This window comes from Pteropus alecto, unplaced genomic scaffold (genome assembly GCF_000325575.1).
Source record: "Pteropus alecto unplaced genomic scaffold, ASM32557v1 scaffold7, whole genome shotgun sequence".
Classification (NCBI taxonomy): Eukaryota; Metazoa; Chordata; class Mammalia; order Chiroptera; family Pteropodidae; genus Pteropus; species Pteropus alecto.
This window is the reverse complement of record NW_006494614.1, coordinates 9,529,809-9,544,203: the sequence shown is the minus strand read 5'-3', so window position 1 is coordinate 9,544,203 and position 14,395 is coordinate 9,529,809. Positions and strand designations below refer to the sequence as shown.

Here is a 14,395-nt window from a genome sequence, read left to right as displayed (position 1 = left end):
CCATGAAGCCAACAACTTTGAGACAATCTACTACATGCATAATGAGACATACTACGTCAAACACTGAGCCAAACACAGGAAATAGAGTGTTTAAAATGTAGGCAGATCCTTGGTCTTTGAGACCTAAGCTAGCAGTGGTTCTTTACCTGGCTACACTTTAAAATCTCCTGGGAAACTTTTAAACGGAAAAAACAAACCATGAACCTAACCTGATGAGTAGGTCTGAGGTGACCAGCTGTTCCCCATTTGCCCTAGCCTGGTTTCCCAGACTGCTTGACTTTTAGTGCAAAAACCTGAGCAGCCCAGACTCTACCCCACAGGCCAAGTAAATCAGAGTCTCTAGAAGGGTTGTAGCTGTGCATGATATTTTTCAAGGTTCCCCCAGGTGATTTTTATGGGCAGCAAAGGGTTGATGACCATTGCACTCACTAAAATCTCAGGCTTGCAGCTCCTCCAGGTTTCTGGAGGTAAGAGTGAGGAAGAAAGGCTCTACTTGGGCTGGTTTGAGCTAAGGTTATGAGAGGGAAGGTAAGTGAACTGGTGACATCAAGTTTTCCTCTATTTTTTTTTTTAATAACTAATTTCTTTTTTCAAAAGGCGAGGAATGTAACATTCTTAAGTATGAACAGACAGTGCTGTGTGATCCCGAAGGCGTAAATTAGGTGAGGGGAAAGTCACAGCAGGCAGTGTGATAGCTCAGAGCTCATGCAACTCCAGTCCTGACCCAGCTTGTAAGCTCAGCAGAACAAACATTATTTATGTCTTTAATCTCCTGAGTGCTCACAGACTCTCTCAGACCAACCCCAAATCTCCTCTCATGCTGCCTGCTATTCTTGTTACTTTTCTGGGGATTAGCAGTAGCCTTGCAGGCCTTATTCCTATAGTCTCAAGTTCTATTTATGAATTCTTTCTGCAAGATAACTGTGGACATTATTCTGACCTTTGGTTGTCATGTTGATGTGGCATATTAAAGGCAGAGTCAAAAGCAAGAGGGACTCTGTGGTAAGTGACAGATGCACTTGTATTGCCTGTTACGTGGGGACCTTGTCCATAGTTCAAATGTTGTTGTTTCAAGAAAAATATAAGAATGGACAATTTGAAAAAGGCCATAGTATATTCTCAGGTATCTTTAGCCTGCACGTATAGGAGGTGGCCTGTTTTGCCCCCTTTACTCCTTTGGCAGAGTATTGTAGCCACAGCTTTTATCTGTGTTGAGCAGGAACGATGCAGTCATCTCTGAGAGGAACGTAACATACATATGTGCACAGCGTTTTACCATTAAGAAAATGCTCTCCGAGTTACTGAGTCAGTCCTCACAGCCTCAGCATATAGGGGTCAGGCTCCACTTTACAAGTAAGGAATTCAAGGCTGAGAATATCAAGAGCCTTGGCCAGTGGCTTTCAACTAGTAAGTGACAGGGCCAGAACTTGGACAGATGTAACTCTTCTGCCTGTTTGTATTCCAAATTAAATGTTCTTAACACTGAAAGCCTTTTCTGGGAGTGCCAATCAGGAAGCAGAGAATGTGACTTTTTTCCTGTGATTTTTTTTCTCTAAGTATCACCCCCTCTGCAAGGCTTGCCTGGTGCAGGTCTGCGGGGAAGCGTGTTGCTAATGTGTCCTCCCTTCTCTTGCATCTCTCCAAGGCAGGGAACACAGCCTTGCACCTGGCCTGCCAGAACAGCCACTCCCAGAGCACACGCGTCCTCCTGCTGGGCGGGTCCCGAGCCGACCTCAAAAATAACGTGGGTGAACAAAACCGGCTTCTCTCGCGCTCTCTTGTGTAATCTTGGAAAATAACTCTGAAAGCATACTTGTGTGTTAACATCTAGAAAATAAACGTGTAAAGTGGGGACTCTTTATAAAGTATTCATTTTTGCTAATTTCCTAAGGGGCCATTTAGGGGCATGAGAAGAGGAATCCAAAGACTCAGAAACACTGCTTTTCTCCCATCCTTTTCCCCTCGCTTCTCAACTTCAGTTTGTTCGTTCATTTCTTATAGCATGTGTTGATGAATGAATCTAGGAAACCTTGAAATGTCTTAAGAAGGTCTCTGCCTGTATAGTATCGTGCTGTTAGCAGACACTGGATGATGCGTGCAGGGGAGGTCTTCTGATGCTTCACGCCCAGGGTCTGCCTACAGATCTACTGTGGAGGCATATTTGAGATGAGCTGATGGGTCAGTAGTTCTTAGAGGGTACCTCACCTGAGAGTCACATGTGTGCCCCTCCTCTCTCCACAAGAAGCTGTGTTTCCTTAAGTCCCACGCCTCAGCCACTCAACTAGAGAATCTGCCTGAGGCTTCCCTCAAAAATGGCCTTCGTTCGGTCTCCCTGACTGGGGGTAAACTCATCTAAGGTGAATCTCAGTGCCCCGAACCTCAGCTTTGAGCTTGGCTTCTTCATCTGGGAGGGGAGGTTATGCTGAGTCGTTGCCATCTTTGACAGAGCTAGGATAAAAACATCAAGAGAGCGCAGCAAAACGTCACAGTTTAGTCTCCAGTTTTGTTGTTGTCTCTCTGGGAGCAGTTTGGCCTGTGCCCACTAAGGAGGATCCCGATCTGGAGTTTTTCCGAGTGCCCTCTTGTACGCCCTGTGATCGTTGCTTCATCAGTTGCCCAGACTACATTACTCCATGTGGGATACTGGGGTCCAACTGAAATGGGATGCAACTTGAATTTTTAGGAACACATGAGATCTTAAAATTCAACAGCTTGCCCTGCTGCCCTGGCCTTACACCCATGATAGATTATGAAGGGAAGGCTCATTGCCAAAGCAGTGCTCTTGGTCTTAATTCAGTATAGTCCAAAGCCTTTGGGTTGTAAGGAGAGGCTGGAGTCAGTGGAACCTTATCCAGTTCTAGGTAAGCAGAGCCTTCCTTAGCTCTTGAGAAGGTCTTGTGGGGAGCCGGCATGCAGTGTATGAAACTCAAAGCAGAGAATCCGCATGGTGGAAATGGGCAGGGCTGCAGATAGCAGCAAAGGGCTGTGAGTCTGGATGTGGAACATCTATGGTGAAAGAGACACGCTCTAAATATATGCTAGACTGCCAGCTTTAAATGATATTTTCTTTTATTTTTTCTGTTTTGTTTTTTGTAACCGCTCAGACTGTGCTTAGAATTTGATTTCTGTCCGCAGGCAGGCGACACCTGTTTGCACGTTGCCGCGCGCTATAATCACTTGTCCATCATTAAGCTCCTCCTCAGTGCTTTCTGTTCTGTCCATGAAAAGAACCAGGTCAGTGCATGTGTCCTCCCCATGGCTGCCGGGCCCCCTTCCCACAAGGCTGACAGGTGTGTTAGCAAACACGGGAGCAGAGGCTGCCGGGAGCCTCTCCCAGACTGGGACTTGGGCAGTGCTGGCCTTCCACTTAGTTCCTGTGGCCCTGGTTTATCTGGCCTCTTAGAGAGAGCCTGCCCATATCATACCAGTGCATATCACCACATTTGCATATGGAGCATTTTCTGGAGATCCTGGGGTGGGATTTGTTTTTAATGTGATTTTACAAAGGAAATTCACAAGAATGTGGCTTAGTAAATAAGCAAGGGAATGAGGTGTCTCTCAACTCCAGTTCTGTTCCTTGCATTGCCACTTTATTTGAGCTGATGGTTGCTGGTTTCTGTAAAATCAAGAACATGATCTGGTTCTGTGCCATATGATGGGGTTTTGAAATAAAGCTGTGATTATTAGTGTTCCACGAAAATGTGTTTAACTTTCAGTAGCCACTTAGATTTTTAAAAATGTTTTCTTGGCAGTTGATGTCTAAGTGATATATTTGGCTTTTCTGAGTTTGGGTGCATATATCTGAAATTTAAAAAATAGATGGTTATTCAGATTAAAAACACCCTATGACAGTGGTTTCTGACTCTGGCTGCATGTAAGAATCAGCAGGGGCATTAAAAACACCATTCTCCTCAATCTCATCCTAGTTTAAATGACCAGAACATCCAGGTAATGGGATTTTTAAGAAGTTCCTGGCCCGAGTGTGCAGATGGGATTGAGAACCACTGACCTCGCCAGACAGCTCAATTCTGTCATTCTGCAGCCTCTCAGAGGGCTCTAGTTTGTCAGATTGCCCCTACACAACCCCCATGAACCAGTGCTTCTCCACCCTGGAGACATTTTTCAGTCCCCTGGGAGCTGTGACACATCACTCTGCCCAACCAATTAAATTGGAATGTCTGGGGGAAGGCCCAGGCAGCAGTAGTTTTTACAGCTCCCCAGCTGATTCCAATGTGCAGCCAAGACTGAGAACCACTGCTACACAGCTTCCCACCCCCGACAGACACAACTAAGTGACTCAGCGACAAAGTAACATTTTCCCCGACACTCACTGGGCGAAGAGGGCCACCGGGATGGCTGGATATTCATGCTGCCCAGGAGAGAAACTGTCAGGGTGCTTTACCTGAGAACCCAATGGGAGACAATTATTTCACTTCTCCTGTGTTTGCCTGACTTATTTATATCATTGTTTTTGGGGAGAAACCCAGCATTTGCAATCTGAATGGGGCCCCCCTGAGCTGCATTTGTCCATATCCTCCTTTCATGGTTGATTCAATGTCTGAAAACATTTTTTGTATAAAGAAAATATGAAAACTGACAGGCTATTTGGTAAGAGGTTGAAAACAGCCAGTGTTAAGTGAACACAGATTCTCGGTGACTCCACCCGACAAAGGACACCTGAGCCTGCAGAATGATTCCTGTGGCCCGTCATGTCCTCGCAGGTGCTTGTAGAAGTAGTCTTCCTTGCAGTGTTTGTTCATTCCAGCCCTCAGAAACCAAGGGGTTCTCTGCCCTCTCCCTTGCCTGGGCAGCAGGACGTGGTCCAGAGCTCCGAGATGGCTAGCCTGCCGGCCCCCGCCCATCACCCTGCCTCAGTGTAAGGCTCCATTCTGACTGTTCTCAACAACCACAGCCCAGCATTACTTTGTCCCCGCACTTAATCCTATGAGCCTCCTATCGGTCTACAGCAAATCTTAGATTGGCTTGGAAAAGCCACCACCATGTCGTGGGACAAAAAACTGGAGGGCTGTGGGCCATGATCAGAGGGGGTTTAGCAGGCTTTCTTCTGATTAATTTCAGGCTGGAGACACAGCACTTCATATTGCTGCTTCCCTAAATCACAAGAAGGTGGTTAAAATCTTACTGGAAGCTGGAGCGGATGGGACCATTGTTAATAATGTAAGTCGAGTTACAACAATGGTTTCTAAAGCCCTTCCCACCCCTTTTCAGGATGGGGATTGTAGTTACTACCTCACCTGCAGACTCCGAGGGCCTCACCAACCTCACTCCGAGAGAGCACAGAGTTCTGCAAAGCTATAGCCCCTGGAGCCCTAGAGGGGAACTTGAGTAGACCCTTCCTCTTAGCAGCTCCACGAGTTGACAGACCATGAGGGCTCATCTTTAGAGTTCTAGCTGAAATGAGCACATCATGGTGTGGAAAGGAAGGTCAGGGATATCTAAACTGACAAGTCCTAAAAAAAACAAAGCAAAACAAAATAAAAACTGGCCACATGGCCATCAGCTTAATCATCCTAAAAATTAACTCCTCTCTCCAAAATCTCCTTATCTCGCTCCTGCCTTCTCTCTCAATCTCTCTCCCTTACCCTCCTCCTTTTCTCTACCTCCCTGTCTTTCTCTCCCAGATCCTATAGCAGACACCCGCTTAGGCACCTTTAATCTCGCTCCTGCCTTCTCTCTCAATCTCTCTCCCTCACCCTCCTCCTTTTCTCTACCTCCCTTTCTCTCCCAGATCCTATAGCAGATACCCGCTTAGGTACCTTTGTTTCTTCAAGGTTGGCTTGTAGTCTCTGCACTCCTGAAATAGCACAGACTCGCTGGGGGCAGAACAGGTGTGTGCGTGTCAGGAGAGTTGGGGTGTTGAAGCTGGTGAAGGCTTCTGTATGTAGTTTCCCCCTTCCTCCTCCTCACATTCTAGTACCTGTATTGGGTGATACCTCCTGGTGCTTCTCCCATGATGCCTTGAACACCTTTCCCATCTTTTGAATCTCATTGTTATCAACTCTTGGTTTTTGGCTTAATCTCTCTAGAGACTCCATTACGGCTATAGCTTCCTAATTGTCTTTCACAATCCAGTTCCTGAGACTCTGCCTGGGTCCTCATCTTCCTTTCCAGGTATCTTCTCCACTGTTCTCCAGGGAAAATTCATTGCTTGGCTGGATTTTATAAGCTTTTGTGTTTCCTCAGCTGAAGTCTTCCACCTCAACCCCATCTGATTTTTGACTTCCCTCACCTCTTTTCTAGAAGCATTCCTTGTTGGGCAGTGCCCCAGACCTTTGCCTCTTAGGGCACTTACTGCCCACTTGTTAGCACTTACCCTCTCTTGCTGTGTCCTCAGGTGTGACTTGGCCCTCTTGTTGGGATGAGGCTCAAGAGCAGGGCAGCATCATATGTGTTTTGTTTAGTATGTGCAGAGTTGCTGCCCCCGCTGGGCTATGTGTGTGAAGAGTTGGTGGCCAGTACTCACTTGTCCTCCCTTGTGCCTTTCCTTAGGCAGGACAGACTCCGCTGGAGACTGCCCGCTACCACAATAATCCGGAAGTTGCTCTTCTCCTCACTAAAGCTCCCCAGGTAGGAGTTGTTACATTTTCTACTGTGTTGTTTACGTGGGGTTGCAAAGTCATTGGGACTCTGGTTGCAATGTACTGAAGCCAATTCGAGTTAACTGAAATAGGGAACTGATGGGCTTACTAACCAGGCAGTGGGTAATGTGGGCACCTGCGCGGGCCTCTGGGTAACCAGAACTAGAGAGACTTCAGGCCTATCGGGCTGCTCTTCATACACAGGCATCATTCTGTCCCCTGCCAGCTTCCTGGATCGTAACTCCCCAGCTACTCAGCCAGGGACAAGTTTCAGTTTAAAACATCGCAGGAGAGGATTATGACTGGAGAGCTTGGGGGCAAGTGCCCTGAACAAGTGGGACAGAGGCTTTAAGAAGATGGCTGCGTCCATTTGACCATGTGCTCAAGGGGCATTTTCTAGAGAAAGGCAGGAGGAGGGGCCCATTCTGAGCAGACAGAGTAGTAAATGTCCACTTAAAGGCAGTTAAGTACAGTCTAGTTTTCTTTCCTTGTTTATTCAATGGTGGTATTTTGGTAATCACTCAATTTTTAAAAACGATGACTGATATTATTTGATTTGAAGTTGAAATGATCTAAGTAATAAAGAAATTTAATAGTGATAATTTATAAGTTAGTCATAATTTCAGCACCCTGAAATAACTTTTCGTTTCTTCATATTACCTCCCACAGTCTCATAATTTTTATGTAATTGTGCCTACAATGTATACATTCTTTTGTATTGTCTGCCCTTTATTCTAACTATAATAGGAAAATGTTCTGTAGTCATCACAATTATTCATCATAATGGAGGCATAGTAGTCTTTTTTATTGCTGTCCGACATTTTATTAAACCATTTCCTTAATGTGGGACATTCAGGTTATTTCCCTATTGGAGCTATTCTGTGTTACATCACAGCAAGCGCTGATTGCTTTTCCACCTTATTCTGGCTAGTGCTGAAAGAAGATAAAGTGTCAGGGAGCCAGAGGGATGTTCAGACACCAGCCTGCTACCTCCTAGCCCAATCTCAGCCAGCCCAGGGTTCTGCATCGCCTTTATTTAAGTTTTAAAAACGTGCCTGATCTAACTAGCAGTTTCAGGAAATGTTTAAGATTTTTTTCGTTTGCAAAATTGATCACTCCCTTGTTCGTGGAGTCGGTCCTTCTCAGTGGTCTCTGGAAGTTCGTAGAACCCCTAACAGGTGTGAGTCAATGCTCTTTTGGGGAAAGGCTCCACCTCTCTACTTATTTGCAAAGAAACCATCAGTGAAATCAATTCATGAATCCTGATAGAAAAATGTTAGTCTCTTATGCATTTAAGAGTATGGGATGCTCTCTTAGCGTCAGAATCTATCACAGTTATCTGGCATTTCAGCATTTGGCATCTTGATGGAAAACCAGCCCCATGCTCAGCCATGTGAAGGTCATCAAGATTTAGGGGGTGGAGGATCCCCCAGGCACACAAAGATTGATGGGCCTTTGACCCACCTGTCATTTGTCTTCCAGAGTCCAAGGATCTTAATTCATAGAGAATAAAAGCTTTATCATGGGCAGTTTTCCTATGCGATTCTCTTGTAGTGTTTCCTTTAAAAAATGACTTAAGCAAATTTTTCCATGCCCATATTGAATAGCAAATAAGATAACATTTTATGGAAGTTTATTTTATATAATTATATATGCTAAGCCTTATTCTTAACACAAAGAAGAACTTTGGAATATGCATACAATTATATGCCTGTTGTTCTGTAGTTACAGAAATAGCTTTACTGTTTGTTTTGTCTGAAATGAGAAATCCCTTTGCCTTGGCACCTTGATTGACCATGGAGTTCAGTGGTTTACAGCACAAAGAAATATCTCAGGATATTTCTTTCCAAGGTTTAAGATCAATATTCCCTGATTTCTGTGAACTGGAGAAGATGGATGACATTTCATTTGGTAGATGTATGGTTTGCTGAGAGGCTGTAAGCCATGCAAAGTTCTTTTCGCTGGCTAATAACATGGTCTGTGGAGGGAAGTTTTCTGATGATTTGGGGTTTGGGTGACCTCTGAGTGTCACATATTGTTTTTGACTAACGTAGTTCACAAGTGCTTCTGAAAGTCAGTCTCATGCTGATTCTGGTGTTGTCTGCTGTTCTAAGAGTCAGTAAACCAGATGAGTGACGGGCACTAGTTGCTTCTTTTCATGAGACTCAACTTCTGATACGTCTAAATTTAGTTTTAGAAATGGCTCAGTGCAGTGATTCCTAGACGTTTTTGGTTTAAGGACCCTTTTACATTTTTAAATATTTTGGAGGCCTACAGAGAGCTTTTCGTTTGTGAGTTTTTTCCATCAATAGTTACCATATTTGAAATTCAAGTTGAGAAAGTTAAAGATGTTTTTTTATCCATTTAAAAGTAAGTCTAGCTTGTATTTAATAGAAATAACATTGTTTTGTGAAAAAAGTATTTCTCAAAACAAAAATTGAGAAGAGTAGCATTGTTTTGCATTTTTGCAGAATTCTCATCTATTTTCGCATGCCATCTATTGCAATGTCATGTATGCAGCTTCCGGAAAATGCCACTGTGCACTTCTAAGAGAACAACAGTGAACAAGGCCCACATTATCTTAATATTATGAAAATACTTTTAACCTCATGGACATGGGGTCCCTAGACACTTTCAGAACTGCTGGCTTAGGGGATGAGAATAGGGTTTTAAAGTCAGGTTCATTTGCAGGCAGGTCTTGCCAGAGATTTTTCCATTTAGGTGATACCCACTGCTCGTAGAGGTTCTTTTTTGCCATAATGGTGTCACTTGAATATAATAAACATGAGAAGAAATCTGAAACTAAGATGAAACATACTATGCTGAACTTAAGAGAGCCCTAATCTATTTATATAAGATGATAATAAAATGTGTTACTGAAGAAAGATAGTGTGACCTTGAAAAGTGTTTTCACCTTCTGGACCTCGGTGAAAGGGGTGAACCCTGGAAGTGGGAGTAGGGGGCTGGGGGAAGGGTGTGGAGGTGGGCCAGTGAAGGTGTCCATCAGTTCAAAGATCCATGCTCTGTGGTTGAACGTCCTTTGCTGTTAAGCAGCTCTGAGGCACTGAGGTGGGTGGGAGGCACCTGACAATGACTGAGGGTCCAAGGTGTGCGAACTGTCTACTTGGTCTTGGTTAATCCCAACAACTTCGTGTTCACATTTGAGAAGACAGAGCACAGGTGTCAGATAACTTGCCCAAAGATCCTACAGCTAGCTGCTGGTTTCCTTCTCGGGTTCACAGGACCCCACGTGCACTTGGCTGTGTCTATTTTTCCTCTGCTCTAAGGGGCAGACCAAATGCTTCCTTTAGGGGAAGAGATTCCTGCCCTGTGGTTGGTACCATGGATCATAGATACATTTCAGTCATTTTTAATTAAATTGGTTACAACTTGAATATGGTTTGGCTGAGAGAAAATCTGATGGGCTACTTTGGGTCGAGTGTAACAAAATAGTGAGACTGCACCTGGCACAGGGCTGCTGCATTGCACAGCTCCAGGGGACGCCATTCATGTCCTTGTCTATGTGAGTGGTACTCCCTGGAGCTAAGCTGTGCACAGCCTGCACACGCTATGTGGCAGTTCCAGCCAGGCACATAAATGCCTGTTGTTATTGTCATAGACTGTAAGTTCCTTAAAGTCAGGGACAATGTCCTACCACCTCCAAGCCCCTGACATGCCCAGCACAAGACCTAGGAAGCATAGCAGGTGGTCTGAGATGCTTGTTTGATGTGAATGCTCAATCTCTCTCACTAGGCTGGACGTTCCTTTAGGTCAGAGCCCCAAGACCAAGGAGAATTCTCTCACGCCACTGCTGCACACCCATTTATAACAATGCCTCTTGCCTCCTTCAGGTCTTGCGCTTCAGTCGTGGACGGAGCCTGAGGAAAAAGAGAGAGAGGCTCAAGGAAGAGAGGAGAGCTCAGTCTGTGCCAAGAGATGAGGTGGCACAAAGCAAGGTGGGGGGTAGCCCTCCTGCCCCTCCCCTACTCCGCCCACCAGAGGGTGGAAAACTATCTCCCGGCTTCCTCGGGGTCCATCTGGTGACTGCCGTGCCCTCCTCTGTCTCTTCTTTCCATGGGGTTCTTCAAACTATTGTCAGCCTTTCCCCTTGAGCTTCACGTCCTCCACCCCTCCACCCCTCCCAGATTTCAGACCGTGTGCCTGTGTGTGTGTTGCCCGTCTTTCCCAGCACGCTTGTGTGGGTGTAGTTGCTAGCCCCGTGTATCAATGGCCTTGTCGTTACCAAGTGGACAGCACAGCCTCTCTGACACCGTGCCGTTCATTGTGTAGAGCAATAGTTTTCAAAGTGTGGTGTCCAACACTCTCACCTGGGACCTCATTAGAAATGCAGAAATTTGGGTCTCACCTCGGATCCACCGGATGAGAAACTGGGATGGGGCCCAGTAATCAGTGATTGAACCAGGTGATTCTGATGTGGACTATAAAGTTTGAGAACCACTGGCATAGGTTGCTTCCACTATTTCTGCTTAGGGAATGGACTGAGGCTGTGCGAGCCCATGTGACTCCTTTGTGCAGATTAGGAAAAGATGCCCCCTAGGCAGACAAGCCCAGCACAGGGCACGTATGGTGTATAGAGCCCGAGCTGGATTTCAGCTCCCTCTGCCCCACTCACCCTCTCGGCCAAGCGCCCTTGTGCAATAAACAGCTTGTACAGCTATAAACAAGCAGCCCTGGAATGAACCATTCCTTTTCGGCTCTCCTAGGAGAAGGAGACTAGGATAGAGAGGTACCTTTGGACACATAAAATTTTATACCAAGTACTTATTCTTCTGTCTGCTATTTCAATATCCTCTTATCCATTTTCAAGGTTAAGGCATTGTAACTCTGATTATGTTTCTGTGTGTGAATTGTACATATTAATTTATAAAAGTTCTCACAAGGACCAGAAACAAGTTTTTTTCCCGTCGGAGGGTTTTCTCCACTATGACTTGTGAGAGTCCAAGTTCTAAACCAGTGGGCTGGTTTTTCGCTGAAATACAGAAGACCAGAAATCTCTAATGCTAAGGTGTTCTGTGTGTGGTAGTTTCTTGAAGTTCACATAGAATTAGACCTAAGATATTTAATTTGGCACCTAATAAAGTAAAAGCCAAATACTCGACCGACTAGGAGAAGCATATATGTTTAGTTAAGACCACCAGGCAGTGCCCCTTATGTCTGAAATTTGTCATTGGCAAAAATTCCCATGGGTCCTGTAATAGTTGGAGTCTTGCAAACAATTTTTTTACACCATTAGTAAAAAAGGCCGAGGGGGCAAGTAGAACAGGTTTCTGGGCTTTTTTCCTCTGTAGGGAAGTGTCTCTGCAGGAGACACCCCTAGCAGTGAACAGGCTGCACCCAGAAAAGAAGAGGCCAGAGAAGATTTCCTGTCCGCCTCCCCAGAGCCCCAGGCAAAGGACGACAGGCGGAGAAAGTCAAGGCCCAAGGTCAGGAGGCACGTGAAAGCAGCCAAGAGAGGGCTGGGAGGCCGGTTGGCATAGGGCCCTGGGATAGCGTCATGCCCAAGAGCGAAAAAGTCGCTTCACTTGGCTGGCTGGTTTGGAGCCAGAGCACAGAAATTAAATCTGGTTAACTTCAGACTCAAGGTTAGCGTGCTGGTATATTTATTTGGACATATGGTGCTTAGAGTAGAATGCTATGAGATGAAGCAAGGTGAGATCTTTGCCCAAAAGTGAGTGAGATGGAGCCATTGGCTGGGTATTACTCTTGCAGGTGTCACAGGGCTCAGGGGTGTTGTCTCTTCCTCTACCACAGGTGTCAGCATTTTCTGATCCCACCCCACCTGCAGACCAACAGCCTGGACACCAGAAGAACTTGCATACTCATACTCACCCTAAAAAGAGGCCCAGGCATCGATGTTCATCTCCACCCCCTCCCCACGAGTTCAGAGCGTACCAGCTGTACACACTGTACCGGGGCAAGGATGGGAAAGTGATGCAGGTACCTGCCGAGCCCTGTCAGGACACAATGCCGTAGTCCTGAAGCAGGATCGTCTGTTTAACACTTTCTGGGGGCTAATCTCTACTTTAGGCATTGGCTTAAGGCATGAGCTTTGAAGAGAAACCAGATGGCCCACCCTGCCTACACAGTGCAGATACACTGCTGTCACTCAGGCCCAGGCAAACAGAAGGGTCACTGTTCTTAGGTGACATCTCGAGGCCCAGAGTGGGTAAAAGCAGCCTGAGCATTGAGAATCTTCCTAGTACCCACTGGGCCCAACACTCAGCCTATGAAACATTCCACAGTTTATGACAGGGCTGAGTCTCTCTCCATCATCTGTACCCACCGCTGTACCGACTGGCACATGATGGGTACTCAAAACCGATCTGTTGAAGGAACAAATGAATGGGATTAATTCCTCTTTTGTTTCCCTCTTAGGCCCCAATAAATGGTTGTCGATGTGAACCCCTAATCAACAAACTGGAGAATCAGTTGGAGGCTACCGTGGAGGAGATCAAAGCAGAGCTGGGATCGGTTCAGGATAAAATGAATACTAAGCTGGGGCATATGGAGAATAGGACCCAGCACCAAGTAAGCGAGTCACCAAGCCTCCTCGTTATGAGGTGTTCTGGTCGAAAATGGTAATTGGAAAGACACTTTCGTCCACCCTGCTGTTGTGCAGACTCCACCCTGAGCATGCCACAGGCTGACAGGGAGGAGGCCTGCTTACATGACTTTTTTAAAGCCCGTTTATTTAAATTTGTAAAAGACACGTTTAAATTGCTTCTGATGATAAAAGTGATACATACCCACTACAGAGCATTTTTTAAAATATGAAAATTAGAAAGGAAAATAAATCACCTGTGAGCCCACCAAGGTGAAAAAGCACTATTAATAGTTGGGTTTATTTTCTTCCAGTCTTTTTCTATGTTTATATGCTCTATACCCCTTTCCGACTGCACACAAAATTAGAATAATCATGTCTGTATTTTTTTCCTCTTCTCAACTTTTTTTGAAAATTTTCAAATATACAGAAAAGTTGAAATAATAAATGAGTGCTCGTATACCCTCCACTGAGATTCAACCAATTCTCAGTGTGTTGCCACATTTGCTCTGCGTCTTTCCCACATACACTTTCCCTTGCTGAACTGTTTGAGATTTAGTTGCAGACTGTCCTGACTTCACCACTAAATACTTCAGGGTGCATTGACTAAGTACAAGGATTTTCACCTTTCTGACACAATACCATTATCACATCTGAGGAAATTAACAATAATTACATAATATCCAGTTCATATTCAGATTTTCTCAGTTCTCCCAAAATGTTTTTTTTTTATAGCTGGTTTTTGTTGTTAATTTCAGCCCAGGATCCAGAAAATCTTTTGTGCATTTGTGTTATGTCTCTGGTCTTAATCTAAAACAGTCCCCAATTCCTTCTTTCGGCTGTTTATTACTTCTGTAATATTAACTTTTTTTTTTCATTTAAAATTTATTTATTTTAATTAGTTTCAAGTATACAGTACATTGGTTAGACATCTATATAGTTCATAAAATGACCCCCTCAATTGCGCCCTCCCTCCCCTGGCCCTCCACCTAGCTAACATATTAATGCTAACTGCATTCCTTATGCTGTGCTCCCCATCCCCATGGCCAGCTATGAACTACTAATTTGTACTTCTTTAACCCTTCACCCCATTCTCCCAGCCCCCTAACCCCCCTCCCCTCTGTCCATCACCAAATTGTCCATCCACTATATTCGTGAGTCTGTTTTTGATTAGTTCTTTTTGTTCCTTAGATTCCGCATATAAGTGAAATCATATGGTATTTATCTTTCTCTG

General features: G+C 45.0%; 1 protein-coding gene across 4 annotated transcripts in view; it reads left to right on the top strand.

Annotated features, from left to right (window-relative positions):
* The window catches only part of ANKRD6 (ankyrin repeat domain 6), a 72,807-nt gene that overhangs the window by 47,775 nt on the left and 10,637 nt on the right, over positions 1-14,395 (top strand). For 2 of the 4 annotated variants that reach the window (XM_006926306.2, XM_006926307.2), the window contains 8 exons: positions 1,646-1,744; positions 3,136-3,234; positions 5,080-5,178; positions 6,511-6,588; positions 10,451-10,555; positions 11,909-12,043; positions 12,372-12,557; positions 12,996-13,148. In XM_006926306.2, the coding sequence (XP_006926368.1) occupies positions 1,646-1,744; positions 3,136-3,234; positions 5,080-5,178; positions 6,511-6,588; positions 10,451-10,555; positions 11,909-12,043; positions 12,372-12,557; positions 12,996-13,148 (954 nt within the window). The remainder of the gene's footprint in view (positions 1-1,645; positions 1,745-3,135; positions 3,235-5,079; positions 5,179-6,510; positions 6,589-10,450; positions 10,556-11,908; positions 12,044-12,371; positions 12,558-12,995; positions 13,149-14,395) is intronic. The other 2 variants (XM_006926308.2, XM_006926309.2) reach the window with 2 other exon arrangements.